General features: G+C 43.6%; 2 protein-coding genes across 2 annotated transcripts in view; one reads left to right on the top strand and one right to left on the bottom strand.

Annotated features, from left to right (window-relative positions):
• The window catches only part of COL4A4 (collagen type IV alpha 4 chain), a 72947-nt gene extending 57116 nt beyond the window's left edge, over positions 1-15831 (bottom strand). The window contains exons 1-3 of the mRNA XM_066621516.1: positions 15800-15831; positions 15618-15660; positions 9888-9965 (exon numbers count right to left, since the gene is read on the bottom strand). Of these exons, the coding sequence (XP_066477613.1) occupies positions 9888-9965; positions 15618-15660; positions 15800-15831 (153 nt within the window). The remainder of the gene's footprint in view (positions 1-9887; positions 9966-15617; positions 15661-15799) is intronic.
• A 5674-nt stretch (positions 15832-21505) lies between these two features.
• Positions 21506-25047, top strand: part of COL4A3 (collagen type IV alpha 3 chain) — a 96832-nt gene continuing 93290 nt past the window's right edge. Inside the window, exon 1 of the mRNA XM_066621517.1 lies at positions 21506-21607. Coding sequence (XP_066477614.1) covers positions 21506-21607 — 102 coding nt within the window. The remainder of the gene's footprint in view (positions 21608-25047) is intronic.

Genomic DNA, 25047 nt, shown 5'->3' on the forward strand with positions numbered 1-25047 from the left:
AACTGTCAAAGTCAGGAACACCCAGTGCCAAGACTAGCCCACTGTTATTTTAGTACATCCTGAACTTGACCTGCTGTAGGAGGTTGAGCCTCAACTAAACAAAACAGTTTAATTTGAAACGGATAGTGATGGTGTTTATTAATGAAAACATATCTTTAATGCTTTAAACACACACACACACACACACACACACACACACACACACAGATTACACACAAGTTTGCATTAATTATTTACTTGTATTATTATTATTTGTATTATTATAAGAATGTTATAATTGTATTACGATTATGACAGTTCTCCGTTTTTCTGTTTCTCCCCAATATAAAATTTTACTAATTATTTCAAAAGGACTAGAAGCCTTGTAATAACGTATACTGGTGGTAGATTTTTTTTAAAAAATCTTCTGGTAGAACTGAACCAGAACTAGAATTTCTTCACAACAAAAACCATGGCTAGAGCAAAAATATTAAAGCTGTCCCATCTTCTGCTGTGGTTTTGCCATGTTTCAAGACACCCCTCCCCTTTGCCTTTTGTAAAAAAAAAAAAAAGGAAGAATCCCACATCTGGCCACACTGAGTGATTATGCACACAAGTTTCATCCTTAATTAGGCTTTTTTTTGGGGGGGGGGGGGAGATTTCTAAAAACAGTAAAGTAGTTCAGCTACCACTGGATGTCAGTATTACTTTATGCAATGTCAAATCAAAGCAAATTTAGCTCCCTACACTAGAACTTAGCTCAAGTTAAACAAGAGCTTGAACTCCTTGCTTTGTGTATGCACAAAGTGAACAACACTATTTTGATATGGTGAGCAAAGAGGTATCCAAAATGCTCATCTGAATTTCTCCCTAGATTTTGGAATTTCACATTGGTATTCTGCCTTCGAATATGGACTCTCTTTTAGCTATCATAATAACCTTTGATAGACCTTAGCTCAGTAGTAGAGTAAATGATATGTATGCAGAAGGTATAATAAATATTATTATTATTATTATATTAATTATTAATATAATAATATTAATTATTATTATTAATAATAATCCTGGGTTCAATCCCTGCCATCTCCAGACAGAAAAAAATTCTTGTTTGAAACCTTGGTACTTCGACAACACTGTGCTAGATAAACCAATGGCCTGAATCAATATAAGGCAGCTTCCTATGTTCCTAAGAGCATTATTTCCAAATTAATACATATAGTGTACACCGAAAATACATTGCAATAAAAGCAAACTTAATGCAGTACTGGGTATCATTTTTAGCAGGATTTTTTTGTGCGTGTGTTGCATTGTACCCATGTGCAGGAACTCATACTCCCTTCAGTAAAGCACTGCACAAAAAGAATTTTGAATCAATCTTATGTATGATCACATCAAGTCATCTTCTTTCTCCTAATCAATGAATAACTGGTAACACAGAAGGGGTGAAAGATGCAAATGAACAGGAAGCTGAAGCAAAACATGAGTGTTCCAATTCAGCTAATATATTTATTATTATTATTATTATTATTATTATTATTATTATAAAACAGCTAATATTATAATGCCGTTGTACAAGTTGATGGAAGGCCATCTCAAAAAGGACATAGTGGAAATGGAAAAGGTGCAAAAGAGAGCGACTAAGGGCCCAATCCTATCCAACTTTCTAGCACTGGTGTAGCCGCAATGCAGCCCCAAGGTAAGGGAACAAATGTTCCCATATCTTGAGGAGAAGTCTGTAACTGCCTCCCCGCCACAGGATGCAGTGCACACCCCATTGGCACAGCTACATTGGCAGTGAAATATTGGATAGGATTGGGCTCTAAGATGATTACTGGGCTGAGGCACCTTCCTTATGAGGAAAGGAAGGCCCTTATTGGGCCTCTTCAGCCTAGAAAAGAGGCGCCTGAGGGGGGACATGATTGAGACATACAAAATTATGCATGGGAAGGATAAAGTGGATAGAGAGATGCTCTTTACACTCTCACATAAAGTGGATAGAGAGATGCTCTTTACACTCTCACATAATACTAGAACCAGGGGACAACCACTAAAATAGAGTGTTGGGAGGGTTAGGGCAGACAAAAGAAAATATTTCTTTACTCAGTGTGTGGTTGGTCTGTGGAACTCCTTGCCACAGGATGTGGTGACAGAATCTGGCCTGGATGCCTTTAAAAGGGGATTGGACAAGTTTCTGGAGGAAAAATCCATTACGGGTTACAAGCCATGATGTGTATGTGCAACCTCCTGATTTTAGAAATGGGCTATGTCAGATACAAGGGAGGGCACCAGAATGTAGGTCTCTTGTTATCTGGTGTGCTCCCTGGAGCATTTGGTGGGCTGCTGTGAGATACAGGAAGCTGAACTAGATGGGCCTATGGCCTGATCAAGTGGGGCTGTTCTTATGAAATTAATTTTAGAAATTCTCCTAGTTAAAACTGGATTTCAGGAGTGGAATGTTGGGCAAAGTAAGTGTAATGGAAGATCAGAAGATCACCAGGTGAATGATGTGGTGTTGACAGCGATTCCCTGTTTTGACAGCTGTTTGACAGCTCTGGGAAGGGCAGGGCTGGCTCCACAGCTGTAATCAATCAAGGCCAATGGAGACCTGGATGGACACCTGAGCTTCATTTGACCTTGATGGGACTTTGAATGGACATGGACTGAAGGGATGGCTCACCTGAATTTGGAGCTAATGAGGTAGCTCACAGCTGAGCTGCATTTGGATCATGAGACATCCAAGGATAAAAGGCAGCTTTGGAAGGAGACAGAGCTATCCTGACCCAGGACCAAGAGTGGGACCCTGACCCAGAGCAAGGAGCAGGATGCTGACCAGAGGGAGGACCCTGACCCAGAGCCAGAAGTGGGAGGCTGACCCAGAGGGAAACCCGGACGGACCCACAGTGGGAGAAGGGGACTGCCAGAACTCTTCTGGAGGACACAGAAGAGAGGACTGCCAGGACCCTGCTAGAGGAGACACTCTGCTGGAGAGAACACTACTGGAGAGGAGGAACTCTACTGCAGAAGGTTGGACTGGGAAGATTGGACTGGGAAGACTGGACTGTGCTTTGGAGACTGGACTGGACTTTGACTGGAGGCTTCAGACCTCTACCCACTAAGTTGAGTTTTGGGGAGGGAAAGCCTCTGGACAAGAGGACTTGCGGGGAGTGTATGTGTTTGTAGCAATAAATTCTTGTTAATTGCTATAGATAAGAAGTTCTGTGTTTATTCCTTTGCACACCACAGCTGTGCTTCTTGGAAAAGGGGGGTGTTAATTAGCCAAAAAGTGGGCATTAGAAGGGAGTTGAGATATTTGGCAGAACAGTAAGCCCATGGAACAATGAAAGAATTCAACAAGAGACGTTCCCTTATTCCTAGTGGTGGTTTGGTGTATTCCCCTGGGGGCTGGGGATAAGAATAGGCCCTCAGTTTGGCTGTACTTGTCGTAAGAGGCAACTAAACAGCCACCGGGTAGATGGGACTCGTTAGCCTGGGAAGGCAGCTCATCTGAGAGAAGGAAAACTCTGATCCCAAACCTCCACTGCCTTGTGGCTACATCCAGTTATGGAAAAGGCTTCAGGAGTCAACCTCGAGGCAAAATCCGGAGCCGGAGTCCCTGAGGCAGTTCATGGCTAAACACATTCATGTTCTGGCAACTCCTGTGATGCCGCTGGAACCAACCGTATTGGCCTCTGCCTTTCCATTGGACCATTTCAGCAATGTGGAGAGGGGGGGATTTGCTGCATGGGTAACAGCCTATCCTCCATACCTACTTTACCCAGGCTTCACGCACTGGAGAGGACACTGTTCCAAAACCACCATTCAGAGCGTGACACCATAGTCTTCCGAGACTGAAGGATGCCAACAAGGTTTGGTGTAGTGGTGGTTTGGTATTGTCACCATGCACTGCTAGTATTTCCATTCGTGACAAATAGTCTCTTAATTTCTCTGGCACATGTCCAAGGCCACTGGCTCTTTGCAGCTGCCAAAAGTAAACAGAATCATCTTCACTCACCAAAAAAAACCCCTATCATTTTCCATATTTTTCTTATAGAGAGATTTGAACTCTGTTCTTCATAAGGTTGCTGCATTGGTGTAGTTAGAAGGGGGGCCTAGTAAGTACTACAGGAGCCACAACGCACCATGTAAGCAGCCCCTCCCACTCAGCATTTGAGACATTCCGGACATTGCTGCCAAACCAGGCGGCATCTCCTGCAAGTTGTCATTGCTGCCCAGAATGGATCTGATAGCAAGAACTTAACTGTCCCTGCTCTAGCTACACCAGTGCATTGCTGCATGTGTGGGTAGGAGCAGCGTAGCTAAGAGCTGGCATTAGGCCCAAGGCAATTTGCCTGATTGGGCCTCCCTTCCTAAGCAGAAGGATTGAAGGGCCTCCCTTCCTAAGCATTGAATGTGGATTAAAGCTGTAATGGAAACGTAGTCCCAGATAGGCTGAGACCAAGGTACCCACACTTATTTTGTAATTCATTTGTCTTGGACTGTGTAGTTTGTTTTGCCATGGCCCCAGCCCCCCAGAAGCCCAGGCCCCGGGAGAGTTTGCCCCCCTGCTTCACTCTCCTCCGGCTGAAACAGTAGGAGGAGTAGGAGGTAGGAGGAGGGCAGGATGACTGCACCAGCAAGCACAGCCCCCCCCCCCCACTGATGATGCACCCATAAAATTATGCCCCTGCTGATGACACACATTCCAAGGGGGAAGTCATGGGGAGGCTATCTCACAGGGATCAGCATTTGTCACTGGAAACCTATACTGGTGGGGGGGAAGCATCATACATGTGCCTTTAGCAGGGGTGACACGTCATGTGTGCAACATCATCAGAGGTGGGGCTTGCTAGTAATCATTCTAGCCCCCCCCACCTTTGCATACGTGTGTGATAACACATGAAAAGACCTTTCATAAAAATGACAACATTTCAATGAGCACCCATATGTCCTTATCTGCCATTACAGCTTTCTAATACTGACAACATTTCTGTTTAAATTAGTTAGGGACCTACTATAACCATATTTCACATGGCCCATATTGTTGGCATCCTTCAGTCTCGGAAGACTATGGTATCGTGCTCTGAATGGTGGTTCTGGAACAGAGTGTCCTCTCCAGTGCACGAAGCCTGGATAAATTAGATATGGAGGACAGACTGTTTCCCATGCAGCAAATCCCCCCTCTCCACATCGCTGAAATGGTCCAATGGAATGCAGAATCCAATACAGTTGCTTGGTTTCAGCGGCGTCGCAGGAGTTGCCAGAACATGACGGTGTTCAGCCATGAACTGCCTCAGGGACTCCGGCTCTGGATTTTGCCTCAAGGTTGACTCCTGAAGCTTTTTCCATAACTATAATTCCATAACATGGCCCATAATAGCAAAACTATTTAACATTCCATTTCATTTGGCATGTCAGATAACATGCAATCAGACATCAGGTTCTCTCAGACATCAGGTTGAAATGTGCTGTTGTGTTGACTTCTCCTTCACAGTGTAATAAAAATGGAAACAAATAACCATTTGATGACAAAAAGTTGGCCCTTATTTTTGGCAACAGAAGAAAATTAGCATCACAGTAGCTGTACTTAAAACAGCTTTGCTTGGAACATGTGACACAATCTCTTAAAAGGAGCCAAATTAGGTCAGGTCATGAATGGGAGCCTGCTTCTTCCATCTCCTTAGCTCTTTCAACAAAGCTTAGAGTAGTGAATGGGATCAAACTTCAGAGGTCAGAACAGGACAAATGGTGAGATCAATCTTAACCCATTTCTGCCCAGCCCACAGGTGCACACATCCGGTCCCTGTTCAAGGTGACCAGAAGTCATAACTGCAAAAGAGGACAAGGCACCCCAAAATGTAAGACATTCCAGAAAAATGCAGGACATGACAAAAAAAGCTAAAAAACACTAATCTATTGATTTCATGTGGTTAATTATAACACTATAATATTTATTATTTTTTTAAATATTTAAAGTTAAATTATTTAAATATTTAAAAATAACACTATATTATTTATTATTAAATTTAAAACTATATTACATACAATTTATTAATTACAAGGCTATGCAGGGGTCTACTCTCAGGGAAAAGGAGGACATTTAAGTTCTTTTCCAGGACATAAGGCTAAAAAAGAGGACATGTCCTGGACAAAGGACATCTGGTCACCTTGTTCCTGTTGCGTATCTGTAATGTTGGGCAGAAATGACTTTAACCAGCTTGTTAGACTCTGTAGGTTTTGGAAGCTCTCAAAATTTTATTTATCTATTTAAAACAGATTTATATCCTACCTTTCCTATGCTGAAGCAAATGCTCAAGGCAGCTTACAAACACCATATTAAGATGTACAATATGTAGAACAATAAATAAAGTCATAATAAGAACAATTGGGGAGGGAAACTATTTGGACCACAGCATTATTACAAGTTCAGAGTAGACAGAAGATACAAGAACTAGTTTTAGGGAACATTTTGCTGTGGTTTTCTAATGACTCATTAGGAAAAAATACAATTAAATGAGATTATTATATAGGAAAGGCTGGAAACAAGAATATGGTTTACTGCAGGGGTGCTCAATAGGTGGATCGCGATCTACTGGTAGATCGCGAGGCAAAATGAGTAGATCGCGGAGCCCTGCCTCTCCAAACTGTTAATATGTCAGTTTCGTCTAGTGACTAGATGAAACTGACATATTTCGCTGACACTAAACTGACACTGAAACTGACACTTTAGCTGCTCTTCAGGCATGCAGCAACAAAACTGACGAAACTGACTAGACTCCAGCAGGGGCTCCATACATTAAAGGGGGACACTTCCTTCCCACCTGGTAGATCTCCGGGCCTTGCTGGGTTTCAAAGTAGCTCTCGAGCCAAAAAAGTGTGAGCACCCCTGGTTTACTGCATTGTCAGGTGCATTGTGGCCTGTATAACTGTATCCCAGTATTGGACATCTGCATCCATTCTTTCTGCATCCCAAACATTTGTGTCACAAAATATGTATATGTATATTAGATGTAGCTATCTTGGTTCCCTTCTAGGAGAAAGGCGGGATATAAATAAAGTAAATAAATAATGTACTTTTTAATTTGTGAAAAGCAAAGGTAGGGTAGGGTTAGGGCTGGGATAAGAGGCTTCGGATATATAACATGGGATTAATTGCCCAGTTTGTTGCTCGGTTATAGAGGGATACAAATGATCAGGATGAGAGGGGGAAAAAAGATGTGAATGTCCAGGGATGCCAATGACTGGTACTCATTTGATCAGGACACTTGTCAAGGATGCAAATACCCTAGTACTGGTTTACTGCTTATCAGAATGAGGAAGCTTGGATTCTCTGAGACTCAGGCCCCAGACATTATGGGGTCCAATCACAAATCATGGTGTGGTAATTGAGAAAACCCCAAAAGTTAACAGGTTTCTCCTCCCTCCCTCCATGCTCAGTATTAATTATGGGTTACTATGATGTCTTAACCAAAATAACTATTGTTACCATCAGCCATTTTGAAACTGGAGACTGAAACTAAGAGCACTATGATTATTCCAATTTAGATGTTGCACTAAGCTGTAGTTATCCCTAAATAGGAAAAGGAAAGGAGAATTCATGTGGGGAGGGAGAGAAGGCAGAAGGAAGGAGCCATCGTGCTGGGAGGGTGGAGGGAAGGGAGCTAATTGATTACACCTGTGTCTATGGGGCTGGATCAGCTCTCCCAAGTCCGACTGGAGATGAGGCTTAAGCATTGTTTTTAATATTTGTTTTAAAGTTTTATGGATTTTTAGGGTTGAGTATGATTGTGTTCTTATTTTTTTGGAACCTGCCCTTTTGTAAGCTGCCTTGAGTCCCCTTGGGGAGAAAGGGAGGGTTAAAAATGCCGTAAATAAATACAATAAAATAAAAGGAAGGGGTGATTCAAATATCCTGCGTATAGTTGGCAGTCTGAGCTGGGTTCGAGTTGGCATTTTAAAAAGTCGTATTCAAGGGACTTTATGCCAAAATAACTATTTGCAAGAATCTGGCTAAGAGGCTCAGGGCCCAATCCTATCCAATTTTCCAGTGCTGATGCAGTCGTGCCAATGGGGCATGTGGTTTATCCTGCAGTAGGGAAACAGTCACAGAGGTGTCCTCAAGGTAAGGGAGCATTTGTTCCCTGCATTTCGGCTACATCAGTGCTGAAAAGTTGAATAGGACTGGGCCCTTAGTCATCTTTCTTACATGTTTACATTTCCTCACGCAATAAGGAAAGCAGGTAATCCCAACTGGCTGTTGTTCAAAGATGCTGCAGTTATACTTATTGGAGATGTTATGGATTTGCTAACAGCAAGTTTTAACCAAGCCTCAAACTACTGTTTACTCACATTGCTCTATTTTATTTGATCTTGATTTAACCTTCTAATGATGCATTTTTCAGAAATTAAAATTCCAGCTCATTTAAGTATGGTCATTTCTCACTGTTGTGAATGGTTTTGTTTCCCCCAAATAAACAGAGCATGCAGCATGAAGAACTGGGTCTACGTTTCTTCAAATAATGTGTTGAACACTGTCTCTGCACACAACATTGTATGAAATAAAATGGAATAAAATGTAAATAAGTGCAGAAATATAATGTAAATAAATAAGTAAATAAATAAATAAATTGTATTTATTTTAAGTAAATAAATAAATAGTAAAATAAATAGATCTTTGAAGTAAATTGGAAATATTGGTATGATTTTGGAAACATTAGTTTAATAGCCTGACTGCCTGTCTTCTATCTTATGTTCATTCATTCTTTTCTTCATGGAGAAGGCTCCATAATCATCTCATACTTACTAGAGAAAGGAAGGTTGGCCCTTGGTATCTGTGGGGGTTCTAGGAATAGAACCTCCATGGATGCCAAAATCTGCGGATAGTGGATTTTGGGCCACTGAAAACCTCCAAAGGCAACCAGAGCTATGCTCCCGTTGCATCCAGAGGTTGTTTCAAGACCTGCAGAGGCTATACTCATCCACCCATGGCCATTGAGGGCCCCAGAATGCCTGTTATGGGCAAAAAAAATTCCCTTCAACTTCCGATTTCTTGGGGAAAGTGTAAGTGATGTTTATATGCCTTTAAAAGGAATTCTGAGGGCTGGGGAAGCTGCTGAGGGCTGGGGAAGCCGGAGTGCAGTTCCAGTTGCCTTTGAAGGGTCCAGGTGACCCCTCCCCCATGGGTTTGGAACCTGCGGGTTATGAAATCCATGAGTACCAAATCAACAGATAAGGAGGCCAACCTATATTAAGTTTCACACCTGTTCTTATGTAACATAACTAAAGCTGCAGTCTCATGCACATATATCTGGGAGCAAGCCCCAATGACCACAATGGGACTTCTCAGTAATCATACTTAGGATTGCATTCCATGTCACGCAACCAATACTATTTTCAGTTCACCTCCCAAACTGAATATGTGTTGTTTTACTTACAGACAGACAGACAGACAGACAGACACAGAGAGAGAGAGAGAGAGAGAGAGAGAGAGAGAGAGAGAGAGAGAGAGAGAGAGATGCTTAAATGTTGAGGTTGCAGTATTGTCAACTGGCCTGGGAGGGAGAGGAACTGGGAGGCATGTTGAGGATAGGAGGGGATGAATCCAATGGCAGTAATTTTCATAGGATCCTACTGCGCATTTAACAACCCAAAATGCTCCCTTGCTCTCCTCAACTTGCACCAGCAAAATGATTGATGCAGATCCAAGGAGACCCATAGATTACTGGCCAGCCTACCAGGATGTAAGTGAAAATACTTACCTCCTGCAGGCTATCCTATTCCCCCCATAGCATGCAGCAGCATTTTGTTGGTGTGGCTGCCTGCTATAATGTGGTGGGGGATAGGATTGGGCTTCCAAAACGTTCTCACAATAAAACCTAACATGGTGTTAATTGTTAGAACTACAGACTTACTCTTGAGCCTTTCTCAGGAAAGCACTGACAAACTGAGCAATCCCGACCTCCACAATGACCAAAATATGCATATTCACCCTGAAAAGAAGCAGAAATGTATTTGTTTGTAACATGCTTCATCCTCCACCTTCCTGCCTCAATGCAGAAGCATTCAAGATAGCTTACATCAAGAACATCCTTTTAAAAAAACAGCAATTAACCCATTTCTGCTCAGCCCACGGGTGTACACATTTGATCCCTGTTGCATATATGCAACGCTGGGCAGATATGGTGTAATCAAAATCAACCCTCCATTGCTTTCAAAAGTATCATTGGCATTTCCCTGAATGAAAGTGCATTCCATTCATGGAACAAGTATTCCACCACAAAGAAGGTCCCAAGATCTTTGAGCAAGCAAAGTGCTCCTTCCATTAACAGTTTGGTATCCAACTGTACTTAGGCAAAGATCCACATGGTAATGGGCATTCTGAATGGAATAAGTGCATGCTAGTATGCAAAACACACATTGGTTTACTTATCCCATGGTGTAGGCTTCCTTATGAGGAAGCTGCTTGAACCATTCACTAAAGAGGCTATGCCGTATCTCCAAAACGAGACGTGATAGGGCAAAACGAATGCCATTTTTGGAATCGGCACCCCAAATATACCCAGGAATTGGTGTAATGATTAAGGAAGCAAAATGTGCGTTGGCCTGTGTTATCTGCGGATTTTGGTATCCATGGGAGTTCTGGGAATGGAACCCCTGTAGATACTGAGGCACAACCCGTACACAACCATATATGCCTGGATCAGGAAGCAACCTGCCTGAGAAGGGTAAAGCCTCAAAGAGAAATGTCCCCCCCCCTACTACTGCTGTATTCAAACAAAGGCAAGTGCTGCTGGATTTCTGCAGACCCAACAAGGCTACCAAGGGATGCCTGGCCAGACAGGAAGAGGGGTAAGGTCTGTGCCATGAAGAAAGCCCTGGGTTGCAGTGGACAGAGTCATAAATCCCATGTAAGCTGAAACCCATGAATGTATTTTCACAAGGAATATGTTCGTGTTTGGTTTGAGCCTTAGGCTGCAATCCTAACCACATTTTCCTGAGAGTAAGCCCCACTGAACAAAATAGGACTGGATTGGAGCTGTTGGATTGTTTCACAAGAACATTAGGAATCAAAAGTCCCCCTGAAATTAATGGGACTTCAGTTAGCCATGACTAACTTAACATCAATGGTATGTATTGATTATGAACTTGTGAGGAAACAACCAATTCTCTTATTTTTAAAAAGAATACAGGTCAGGAAAAATAAATCATACTGAAAAACTGGCTTTATAATCATCACACTATTACTTTATAGACTACATCAGTGTTTCCCAAACTGTGGGTTGGGACCCACTAGGTGGGTCATGAGACAATTACAGGTGGGTCCTTATTCATTTCAATATTCTGTTTTTATATATTAGGCTTGATGCTCCCATGGTCTGTGACTACATTTGGGGAAATGTTATAGACCTATACTTTTAACAAGCTACTATGTATATTCTTTTAACAATGATAGTCAATGGGACTTACTCCTGGGTAAGTGTGGGTAGGATTGCAGCCTAGGATTGTCAAGAATTTCCTGCTTGATGATGTCACTTACATCATTATGTCATTACATCACTTCCAGTGAGTCCTGATAGATTCTCATTCCAAAAAGTGGGTCTTGGTGCTAAATGTGTGAGAAGCAGTGGACTACATCATTCTGTACAGAGACTACACTAGTGTTCTCTTTTAGTGTTGCAATATTAATCTGCAAGAATAAATTTCAGTACAGCTTGCCACAACTGTATCATATGAACATGTACAACAGATATCAACTTAGAAAAGCAGTCTTGAGCTCACTTTTTCTAGATATAATTTCATGTACCTAATACAGCAATACCATATACTGCAGTGATGTGTGACGAATGAAGGCACAATATCATTTGCTTTAACTTGAATTTCTCGTCTTTTGTGGGCTTGAGTCTTTCTCCAATAAGAAAAGGAGTTCGTATTTCAGTTTTTCAGGTGGCACTCTGTTCCGAGTTCTTTGATAAAGTGAACTAACCTGCTCTTTGTTCTTATCCAAAATATTTCCCCAACATTTGTGTTTTTGTTCTTCAGCACGAGAAAAGGTATTCTCTGGCTTTCTTTATCTCTTGTAATAAGTTTCCCATGGGAATATGAATCTGTATTACCCTGAACTCTTTTGCTTGTTGTTGAAAACATGCTTCTATGGCAATGTCACAAGAATTTATGGTCGCTTTTTTTTTTTAAACAAAACAGTTTTCTTCTAGAAAAAACATTTGCCCCCTATGTTTACCTTAGCATTGAAGATTAAATGCTAAAATAGTCAAAACAGAGATTAACAACATAATTGTTTTAAAATTGTAGTTAGTGCTCAGTAATGCATGCTAAGAGTGTCACTTCAAACAATGCAGGGGGAGTAATTTTTCTTTCCTCTCTTGTTTCAGACCACATGAGGTGACGCCTCAGGAGAAGCAATATTTTTAACTCACTTATACTACATGTGGAATGACTACTACAAACAATTAATTGATCTTGGGACAAGGAACATATGCCAAAGGTACAAATGCTTTCATTTTAAAAAGGAGGCAGTTTAGGGCCCAATTCTATCCAACTTTCCAGTGGTGATGGAACCATGCAGATGGGGTATATGCTGCATTCTGCCGTGTGGAGACAAGCACAGAGGCCTCCCCAAGGAAAGGGAACATTTGTGCCCTTACCAAGGGACTACATTGCAGCTGGAAAGTTGGATAGGATTGGGCCCTTAAAGTGTAACAGATGCAAGAGCAAGCTCTGCTCCTTCCCCATTACTGAAATGATATTCTGAAGTGCTGCTTTAATGCCAATGCTATATCCTTGAGCTCACTTTCAGATTAAGAAATTTAGGGCATAATGCTAACCCACTTTCCAGCACTGACATAAGGGTAACACAGCCCTGAGATAAGGGAACAAACGTTCTCTTACTTTGAGGAAGCCTCCGTGAGTGCCGTCTAACTGTAGGATGCAGCACACGTCAAATTGACACAGCTGTGCCAGTGCTGGAAAGATGGTTAGGATTTGGGCCTTACTTCCAAACACCCTGGTCACTATTCAGTACAAAATGAGGTGCAATTTAGCCAACAGAATTCAATGGACTGATGCAGGCATAATGCTACCCAGTCTCCCAACAGTGAGATTGGATCGCCATGCCAACTCCCATGCTTTCCCCTTCTCTTCTTGTTCTTCCTCTCTTTCACGTTAATTCTCTCCTCACTTTCATTTTCAGAGACAACCATGGTTAGAATTAGTTTTGCACCACTGTATTCATTATTGTGGACAGCTGAAACAACACTTTGCAAACCCACTTCTAATCATGGTAGCAAATTATGGTTTAAAGGTAGTTAGCAAAAACATCCATGCCAATGTAACACTAATGATTTGCATCAGTTCGTTGCACTTCAGCTTGCCTCATTCATAAAGGGTTGAAGCACACATCCAATCATACAAAGAGTTCAGGGACACCAAATTAGATAGCGCCACTATCTATTCTAAGGCATTTCACCCTACAAAATTTTTCCCAATAACCCTTTCCCCTATGCTATTTTCCTCAATATAAATATAGAATAAATAATTCAGGAGGAAGTGTTAAACATCACCTTTCCTGAGCACTGCTGTTCCTATCTAATTTGCAGTCCCCAATAGCTGCTTTAAGTCAGAATCATTTATTGTTTTATTTATTTTCATATTTTTATACTGCCTTTCCTCCAAGGAGCTCAGGGTAGTGCGCATGGTTCTTTCCCTCCTTTTGTCTTCACAACAACCCTGTGAGGTAGGTTGGGCTGAGAGATAGTGATTGGCCCGAGGTCACCTAGGAAGCTTCATGGCTGGCCAGGGATTTGAACCTGGATTTTCCAGGTCTAAGTCTAATACCAGAACCACTACACCATCCTGGTTCTCCAGTCATGGATCTCCCACATCATCTATGGTTTTGATTTAAAACATAGGGTGGTGTTTTGCGCCCATTAATAGTTTTGCTTTTTACCTATTGACTTACTTTACATATCTACAGCTGACTTCTAAGCAAAGAACCACCCTTCAGGTGGTGGGGCTAACATCCCAACCATGAGGCAAGGTGAAGTGGATGGCACTAGTGGCAAATTGCAAGGGGACGTTTCAGGGTGCACTTCACCCTGAGTCTGCCATCACCGCCCTCCAGTCCACTGCTTATGCAAGCTGCAGTGATCAGCTTCCCACTTCCCTAAGCAAGAAGTAGATTATCTGCCTCCTTATCATGCACCCCAGGCAGTATCTTAAAGCTGAAAGTACATGATTTCCTGCTTTATTTACAGGGACAGCATGTGCCATCCCTATGAATAAAACCAGAAGTCTCGCATGCCTGAGTCTGACAAAACTTCATGAGTAGCACAATAGGGAACTTTTTGTTCTTTTCTTCAATAAAGGCAGACAGAGTGTGAGGTGGCAGACCAGGTTGCACCACACCTGGATGGTCATATGAAGAGTAAACACCAATTGTGGGACACTGCATGAATTGATTTTTGCAAACTGCCACAAAAAAAATAGCTTTTCCACAGGTTTGCACCCCTTTTTTCCCTGCAAAACCACATTAGGGTAGATGTGCTTTAGCTCTTAGCCACCAGCATGGTTTCTAATCCATCTGTGTGTTTTTAGAAAAGCTTCAACTGAAAGACAAATGTGTCAGCTTGAGTTCTGAGTGAAGCAGAACCACAGCTTACTTGTTGGTTCAGGGAGCAGGTGTGGACTGATGATTCAGTGGAATCAGCAAGCACCTGGGACAGGCACACCCTGGGTGTGACCAAGCCAGTACTGATTGGCTGAGCTGACTATATAAGGTTAGTCAGATGGAGCTTCCAGTGCAGCAGTAGGGGAGTTGTTGGAGATAACTGTTAGACTGCTGCTAGTGACTGAGGAGGCTGGATAATGTATGTATATGATATTACTGACTTATGGACTGAACCTTTGACTGTGTATTATTGGAAAACTGATTTGGATTTGTTATACTGGAACTGACTGCTCTCCATGCCGACTCTTGGACTGTTGAATGACTACTCTGAATGTGATATCCCTTGCTCAATACAACTGCTGAAAGTACTCTGCTGTATTTGATGTGTTTTCTTGCAACCTGCTCACAAAGGGATAAGACTAAGAACCTACACCAATCCTCTCATAATTTATACAAAAACCTTTAACCTTAACAAAAAGTAGCTTCTTTTCCACTGCAAGCAGTGCACAAGGGGATGTAAGGATAGAAATCACAGTGGGAGCTAAGAGCCAAAACATTTCTACTCCTATCAAAAGCAGCTGGTGAGCCACTGTGGGAAACAGGATGCTGGACTAGGTGCATCCTTGGCTCAGTTCAGACAGCTGAAGCCCCCCTCATGGTTTCATGGCATTTTGGAAGGCTGTCTAAACTCTGTTTAAAAGAAAAAGGGCCAAACTTGCATATTAATTGTAAAGTATAGTTTGGTCTTCAGCAATTGCAGCTTTAACAAAATAACCATAACATCTCTATTCAAGCCTACAGCCATAAGTTCTGTAGCAGCTCAAGATAGAATTAAAATATTGCCATCCTAGAATGAGACAAAGCAGTGGGAGACTGTAATTCTCTGTAAAAAGTAAATATCTCTGCAATGGAGGGACCTAGGAACATAATCATGGGAGCCTTTGCTTACCCCACTTACCCCATAAATTGGTTGCAATGAAGAAACAATTATTACCAGCCACCTAGTAGAAAAAAGAAATCTAGATTAAGTTAGCATAATTAGCCTCCAATTTATTAGAAAACAAAGAGACGAGCCACTTTTCAGACTGCTTTAACAGTTCCAGAGTAAAATGGGGCCATCTCTAAAAGTGAAAGAGTTACCAATAGGTTTTATCTGAAGTGTAAATACTCATGCCAAGTTTGCAGTCTTATAGATTGCCTGGGAGTAAGCCCTCTTGAACACTGTGAGACTTCTGAGTAAATATACATAGGATAGTGTGAGAAGGACCAAGAACACTGAAATCAAATGAATCTGGATGTAGGAGGCGATCAGGGGATAAGAATCTGGGATTTTGAAGGACAGAATGGGCTGAGGCTTCATGCCAGCGGAGGAGAAGAGTGCTTTGCAACACTTCTAGTGGCACCACAAGAGTTCTAGTGGTACTAGAACCACTAGTGATATAGTACATAAGAACAGCCCCACTGGATCAGGCCATAGGCCCATCTAGTCCAGCTTCCTGTATCTCACAGCGGCCCACCAAATGCCCCAGGGAGCACACCAGATAACAAGAGACCTCATCCTGGTGCCCTCCCCTGCATCTGGCATTCTGACATAACCCATTTCTAAAATCAGGAGGTTGCGCATACACATCATGGCTTGTACCCCATAATGGATTTTTCCTCCAGAAACTTGTCCAATCCCCTTTTAAAGGCGTCTAGGCTAGACGCCAGCACCACATCCTGTGGCAAGGAGTTCCACAGACCGACAACATGCTGAGTAAAGAAATATTTTCTTTTGTCTGTCCTAACCCGCCCAACACTCAATTTTAGTGGATGTCCCCTGGTTCTGGTATTATGTGAGAGCAGCAGTTGGCATTTGACTTAAGTATGATGGTGACCATGAGACATTGCCTTGCCTGGCCCAACTCTGAGAGGAGTGGAGATGGCTTGCAGGAGGGTACATCAGTGGGCAAAATGTGCAGTTGCCTGGTCCTTCTGTGCAGTTGCCTGGTCCTTCAAAAGGAGGTTCTTTTGAGACAAGAGGGTGCAACAACAAAAGGAGGAAAAAGGACACAACTGCAAGTGAAGCTGTTGCCCAACAACCTCTCCTCTCCCCTTCCCACCACTGTAAGCCTTCCTTGATTTCCCTCTGTACTTTTCCCCCTCTCTTGCCTGAACCATCATGTGCCCTCTTCCCCTTGCAAGATTCCTTCTCCTGCTTTCTTTTACCTAGGAACCACTTGCATTTCAGGCCGAGCTGTGTGAGAGACTCATGAATAAATATGTTTATCCCCCTTGCTATTGTATTATGATCCTCACAACAAAAGTTCTTTGTTGTTGCACCTTCACCCTTTGCTTTCCCCTCTCCTTATATGCCAAACCATTAACCTGTACCATTGGCCACTTCATTTGGCTTATGCACACATAACTGTATGCACATGTGACACGTCTTCTGAACAGCACACCCAGTAACAGAGAAGACTCTCCCTTGTTACAGGGGCAAATGGCAATGTGAGGCAAGCTGCCATCTCTGGTGGCAGTAGTAGTAGTAATCATAAAAGAGGTACCCATAAAAGGTGGTACTGGTAAAAAAAAAGGTTGTTGAAAAGTACTGGGTGGAACACTGGGAGGGAAGGTGAAAGAGAGCTCTCTGTCCCTCTTGCCCATTAAATCTGAGAGCCATTTATCTTATATATATTTGTGTGCATGTTAGAAATTATATTTGCCAGCATCTAGCAGTTATAACAACATACAATAAATACCACATGAAAGTCATTTCAAACAACATTCACATGATCCCCATTTTCTTTTCAGGAAGTCTACACTGCAGCTTTTTGTAGTAGACTCATTCTTTGCCTTTCAGTGACATGATAGAATGTTAAAAAAAAAAACAACTTACCATGCACCTGTGATCAGTTTAATCCACTTTGAAGAAAACATAATGGATACAGTTTATATTAATTCAAGTCCTCACTTCTTGATTTTAATACCAGGACTTTGTCTCTCTGCACATTCTGGTCTGAAAATGAAGTTTCACATTCTCCTTCTGCATTCTGATCTCCTAATAAAAAAAGAATACAAGCAACTCAAATTTACACCATGTTTCATTTTAAATATAATTTTAAGGTATGTTGGGAAAGCTTTGTAAGGGAGCCTTTTTCCAGGATAAACAACAGCAGGATTGGTCCCCCACACCTGGACTGGAACAGCAGAAGGGAGTTGGGTTAAAGGTCCATATCCCTGGTTATGGTCTCAATCTCACTGCAGTTGAGTAAAGAAAAACAGTGCATGTTTATGCATGTCATAAGAACAGCCCCACTGGATCAGGCCATAGGCCCATCTAGTCCAGCTTCCTGTATTTCATAGCGGCCCACCAAATGCCCCAGGGAACACACCAGATAACAAGAGACCTGCATCCTGGTGCCCTCCCTTGCATTGGCATTCTGACATAGCCCATTTCTAAAATCAGGAAGTTGCACGTGTCTACTCAGAAGTAAGTTCCAAAGAGTTTAATGGAACTTACTCACAGGTAGATGTGTCTAGGATTGCAGCCTAAGCCTGTCAGGACCAGGTATGTTTCAAATGTCTCATGTAACTGAGCTGTCTGTTGCCGGATACGTTCCTCTGCCAATAAATCTTGTAAAAAGCTGAATCACACAACATACTGCAGCCTCCTCTCCTCCTCCTGAGACAGGTCGCTGCTGAGAGTGAGGATGATGCTCCACAAAATATCTGTTTAAACCAATGGCATAGCTAGAGGGGTGCAAAGCACTAAGTTTTGCAGGAAGCCTCACTGCAGCATGCAAGGGGCCCCTCTCCTTTGCAGGGGAGGGGAGCAAAACGGAGGCATATGCCCAGAATGACTCTAAAGGAGAGGGGGAAAGGGGAAGAGGCCCCTTGCATGCTGAGGTGAGGCTCCCTGAAAAAGTTAATGCTTTGCAGCCCCTCTAGCTACGCCACTGGTTTAAACTTATCCATAAACATGGCAGTTGAAACAAATACATCTTTAAAGAGATACAATACACACTTTGGGGGAGGGGGGAGATGGGAAACAGAAGAGGAACTTCAAGGGGGGACATTACCAGCCGGAGGCGCAGACTTCCCCAACTGTTCCCAGAATGCACAGCTGGAACAGACACTTACCAGAGCTCTATCCACAGATGCTAGTAATGATATCTGCTGCTTTGTATTGGATTTCATGGGGCAACTCATGTCCAAAGAACTTTAGTAGTTTCAAAAAATATACAGTATATATTGAAAGTACATCCTTAATCAGCACTTACAGGCTTAACAGTAAACAGGAAAAAAAAATCTCTGGAAGCTTTACAAAGCGCATCATTCCTAGATGACAGCAATGTCCCAAATTTGTCTTCTGGGTTGGTTTTCAGGAAGTAACACCGTCTTCTTGGATCAGTTAATGTAAAACAGGATCCGCTTTCAAAAGCCCTGTGACATTTCATTGACTTACTGCACCTGCTGTCACAGCTCAGTCAGTTGCAAAGGAAAGAATTACACTCTTTGCAGGGTAACTCAAGGCCAAATCCTTCTCTTGCTGTTGTCAGTGGCAAAGATCTGTTGACTGAGACAAGAAACACACTAACTAGCTACCAAGTGACAGTCATCTATATGCTGCCTCTAGCACAGCCCAATTTCTTTTTTAGCATATAGACTCCAGTAGGGTAGAGAAGTAAAACTCATGGGAAGCTGCTTGTACTAGGAAAAATTCTTAGTTTCTGCTCATTATCAAGCCAGACAGCTGCCAGCCGGTTGGAGAGCTCCAGACAGACAGAAAGGCATAAACTAGCACACCTCTTTAACACGGTGCGCAAAGGTGTGGCTATGTGCATGAATGCACACTGTTTGGTTTCTTCTCAGGCAAAAGAACTAACAGCAGTTCTGAAAAAGAACTAAAAATATGTGCACATATCAGTTCTCACAATACAGACACTGTTCCCAGTGAACTCTCATGCCTCTCATACCAGGCAACCTTTCTCTAGGTGACCTGCCTCAACATTATATTCTGGTACAGGATCATGCCTATGTAGGAATTTCAACTCATGCAATAAAATTGCCAACACAGCATTTATGTATCCATCGCTGACTGTGCAAAGTGAGGCAATTAACTTGCCTGTTCAGTAAATGTGTTCAGAACCTGTTCAGTTCTATGCTGATCCTCAGACGAAATTCATACAAAGCTATCTTATAGTGAGTCAGGGCATTGGTCCACCTTACCCAATACAGGTGGAGACTAATTATTTGCATGGGTTTTGTTCCAAGCACTCAAAAAAAAAAAAAGCAAAAAACCACACTATAGCAAATCCATTTAAAAAACAAAGTTTCTTTGCTCCAGCAATTTAAAAACAGCCTTGCTGACCTTTGTGATGTTGAGATAGTCATCAAGACGACAATCCAACAATCAGTCTCTCTCAAAGTGCTTAGAAAGGCTTCACTCAGCCCCTCCCTTCACCAATGCAAAATGATCACCTTTCTTTTACATGCTCAGGGGGAAGGGAGGGGCCACTGGAGAGAGATGGATTGATGGATTGTCAGCCAGCTGCCCCCCCCTCTCTCATTAAGGAGGCTATTATTAAAGGACTGTTCAGTTTTTTAAACTGATTTTAAAGGGGTGCATTTTTCCCCTTCTCCAGGGATCAGCACATTCCTTCTCATTTGTAGGGGCCATTCATGTTGAGTCAAATCCGTATATTAAAAATCCATGTATAAATAGGCTGGACTTGTAGTCTAATTGACAACTGCTCTCCAGAGTTTAAGGCTAAAGTCCTTCCTAGTGCTGCCACCTGAAATCCTCCCCCACCCCCCAAGATGCCACAGACGAAACCTGGGACCTCCTACTGGAGGAGCAAGAATCCATATGGACATAAGAATCCATAAGAAGATAAGAAGAGCCCCGCTGGATCAGGTCAAAGGCCCATCTAATCCAGCTTCCTCCATCCCACAGTGGCCCACCAGATGCCTTAGGGAGTACACAAGACAACAGCAGACCTGCATCCTGCTGCCCTCCGTTGCATCTACACAATAACCTGCGTCCTAGTTGGCTCCTCTTCCTTGCCCCCATGCCAGTCAGTAAGCAAGAGCCTGTATCATTAGTCCCCACTAATCATACCTGGACCACAGAGGGCGATAGAGGACACCATGGCAGACTGAAACACAAGCACAGGCCAGTTATGTAAATGTGCACAATGCCAACCTCATCCAATTGCCCTGGTGAGCATGCCCCACCGTATTCTTGGCAACCACAGCAGCTTATTTCACACCTGCATGAAGCCGGGAGCAGATTCCCGGGTTTGAAAGAAGAAATGAAGACAAGCCTGGCAGCTGGGCAGACTGAGTGGGCATGGATCCTGCCAATGCCTGGAGCTGGACAATGCCCACTTGGCAGCATCTGGCTGTCACACACCCATCCCCACTCCAGGGGTGGATATGCCAGGTGCGTTGTTCTTGGGGGGGGGCTTGCTTTTCTCCCACCACCAAGCCCCCCAAAGGAGCCTTGGCCAAGGGGAAGGGTACCAGGCAGGTGCACTTGGGATGTCGCCTCCCACCCCACCCTGGTGCCACCCTGCTCTTGCCCGCGCAGCCCCAGTCTACTGTACCTGCCTTGGAGCGAGCAACCACACCTGGCTCGCCAGCTGCCACAGGTGAGCGCCTCCCCGCCCGCAGAGCTGTGCCCCCGGGCGCGCAGGAGTCCCGGGTCTGGGTAGCGCTTGGCGCCGCCCACCCCTAGCCGCCTGCTTTGACCCCGCCCGGCGAGGGTGCCAGGGGTGGCTGCGAGCCGGAGGAAGCAGCCTCGCCCAGCTGCTGAGGGGCTCCGGCCGTGCCAGCTCCGGGACCCGTGCAGCGCTGGCAGAAATGCCCTCCGCCTGCCTGGCGCTCCTGCTGCTCGCCTCGCTGCCGACCGCTTTGCGCGGGCAGAGCCGCCGCACTCTTCCTGCAGCAGCAGCAGCGGCCAAGGTGAGCTCTCTTGCCGGCAGGACGTCCCGCAGAGCCAGCGGGGCAGTCACCTGTTGGATGCCCCGCTCCGAGCCTGCGGCTCACAAGAGCCCTACTGGGGGGGGGGAGGTGGGCACAGGCTGAGTGCCCAGCTGGCCAGGCTGACCCCCTAGTCCCAGTACCAATGACTGTGGTAGTACTCACAGCTCCATCAGGGGTGGGCATGGGGAGGCCGGTGCAAGGCTTTGCCCCAAGGCTCCTGTAACCTAGTATTGGCATGGTGGTGGGGAGGTGGCAACCCAACACACATTCACTTCTACAGGACCCCCCCCCCTTCTTAGAGGTAGGCGGGTGTGTTGATTGCATTCTCTCATGGTGAAGAAGTAGCTGTCTGCAGGACTTCAGAGATCTTCTTGTTTTCCCATATGAACCTCACCAAGTCACTCTCTTGTCACTCTGTGTTCCATCATTGTATGACTGGCGATGACACAAGACAGGGCCTTATTTGTTGGTGACCCATATAGTGTGGAACTCTTGGAAGCTCAAACCATCTCTAAGGGATGATGTTCTGCTGTCACAGTGTTCAGACTGGCATCTGATCCCTGATTATGTGCTTCTGTCATATTGCTGGGTCCTGCTGCTTACAACAGTTGTGGAAAATCACTCTGAAAATTTTGACTGATTAACCATGTCCTAAAGTTCCATGCCTGGACTCTGAATCTGGCCAATTCCCATATGTAATACTAAGGAAAAACCAACCTCCCCCACCTGGTTGATGCTGGTGGCTCTTTTTGTTACCATTATTGCTGCTGTTTTTGTCATTGGATGTGAATGTACAATTTGGGTCATTATTAGAAGCGCTTGCTACTGAAAGTACATTAGGATCACAGGAAGTTGTCTTATAGTGAGTCAGACCATTGGTCCCTCGAACCCAGTTTTGTCAACACGGACTGACAGCAGCTCTCCAGGTTGCAGACATTAATTTTTCTCTGCCCTCTCTGAAAGTGTGGGGGATTGAACCTGGGGCATTTTTGCATGCAAGGATAAGATCTGGAAGATCAGAAATGCAAGGCACTTGTCTCCTGCTTGCCACCTGGATTGACAGCACAGCTGGATCTGGGAGCAACTGACAGGCAGCTCTGGCTTGGGTTATGATTTATTTATGTTGATCTAAAATACATCTATGCCACTTGTGAACAAAAAGTTCTCAAGACAGTTTACATGAAAAGGAGAAGATGGATTCCTGCCTTAGTGAAAGCAACTTGGAAGAATGCTGTTCAGGGATGAATAGGGACAGGTCCTCTCCCCCCCCCCCTCATATTTTAAATGGGAATCTTGGATGGTGTTGTGGTTTGGGAGTTGTACTTAAATCCTGGAAGATCCAGCTTCAAATCCATGCTCAGCCATGAAGCTTCTTGGGTGACGACCAGGGCCAGTTAACTCTCTCTTAGCACGTGACTCAGAGGGCTGCTGTGAGGACAAAAGGGAGGAAGGAACTGTCTACACCACCCTGAATTCCTTGGAGGAAGGAGAGTATAAAAATGTGAAAAAATATCCTTCAAAGGTTAGACAAATCCAGCCTCCTTGCCCCAAAATACATTCTTCCATACATCATCTCCATCAGGTCTGGTTGCAGGTTTGAGGGGGTCCTCAGCGAGGTGACTTCGGATGGGCCACATCCTACTTTCCTGAACCATAGCAGTAGATGTTGATTTTTTTCATTCTTGGAGAATCAGCAGCAGCAAGTGGTTGGTGGCTGCCACATTTTCCCCCCACAATGTCCTACCTAGTATCCTGTGCCACAATAAAGGGAGGGGGACTCACCCATATGCTGGCTTCCTAGGGGTTCTGGGCCTTTAGCAGCTGTCCAAGCATGCCTTGTGCTGCTACTATCACTGATTGCAACTCTCATGTAGTCTGAGCCACAGCATGCCAAAAGCTGAAAGGAGTGATGCGGCTTCCTTAAGAACTGCTAGATCAGACTAATGGTCTGTCTAGTCCAGCGCCCACTTTTCCACAATGGTGAGGTCTGAGCTTGATGGTACTAGTCTCTAGCATTGTCTGCCCCAGCAATTCATGCTTCATTGGATGTAGAGCAGTGTTTTTCAAATTGTGGGTCATGAGCCAATTTCAGGTGGGTCCCCATTCATTTCAATATTTTATTTTTAATCGATTAGACGTGATGCTCCCATGGTATATGACTGCATTTGGGGAAATGTGACAGATCTGTACTTTTAACAGGCTACTATGTATATACTTTTAACAAAGATAGACAATGGGACTTTCTCCTGGGTAAGTGGGGGTAGGATTGCAGCCTAGGATTGATGATGTTATTTCCAGTCATGACATCACTTCTGGTGGGTCCTGACAGATTCTCATTCTAAAAAGTGGGTCCTGGCGCTAAAAAGTTTGAGAACCACTGAGTGGCCATAGTGGCTAGTAACTATTGATGTGTCTGATCCCCTGTGAAAGCCAACTAGGCTTCTTTTCCTAAATGTTATCCATTGATTTCACTAGTCAAACCTGAGATCCAGTGTTACAAGAGAGGGAGTATGTTTTAATCTCTATCTGCTCTCTCCATGCTATTTAGAACTTTCTAAATCTCCAATGTGTCCAACCTTATCATCGTTTTCTAGCCTAAAAAACCTGAAGCACTTTGGCCTTTTTTCACAGAGAAGTGTTGTCATTTTGGTTGCCATTTTCTGAACCTTCTTCAGAGCGAATATCCATTTTGAGAGCAGAACTATACGTGGTATTTCAAATGCATTCTCACCAAAGAGGTAAATAAACAACATCTTGCGGTCAAGTTATTTTCTATTATCAATAGCATAGAAATGGCCATTTTCACTCTCTCTGCACATTGAGCTGTCCACATTGAGCTACCCCCCCCATTACCCTAAGATCTTTTTGGGGGGTAGTTACTGCCAGTTCAGATCCCTTCAGTTTATATGTGAAATTAAGTGTTTGTGAATCGTTTGTCTCAGTGTGCATCACTTTATTCTTGATTTGTCTTTCTTCCCCCTTTTTTTCATTTCTTTTTTTCCCATTCACCCAGTTCAGAAAGATCTTCCTGCAGCTCTTCACAATCTGCTCTGGCAGTTCACCATTCTGAATAATTTGGTGTCATCCGCAAACTTCACTGCCTCATTACTCACCCCTTGCAGATTGTTTATAAATAAATTACATTCCACTGGTCCCCTTACAAATCCCTCACTGGAGGACTCCACTGCTTGCTTCTCTACATTGTGAAAGTGGTCCACTTACTTCTGTCTTCTGCTTCCTATTCCGTAACTGTTAACCAGTTGCCCCGATCTAGAAGACCCTGTCTCTTCCTTCATGACTGCTAAGTTTACTTAAGAACTTTTGCTGAATGACTTTGTCAAATATGTTTTGGATGTCCAAATATATAATATCTACTGCATCATTCCTTTTACAATCTAAGGCTACAATCCTATGCACTT

This window comes from Tiliqua scincoides, chromosome 3, assembly GCF_035046505.1.
Source record: "Tiliqua scincoides isolate rTilSci1 chromosome 3, rTilSci1.hap2, whole genome shotgun sequence".
In the NCBI taxonomy this organism is placed as follows: domain Eukaryota; kingdom Metazoa; phylum Chordata; class Lepidosauria; order Squamata; family Scincidae; genus Tiliqua; species Tiliqua scincoides.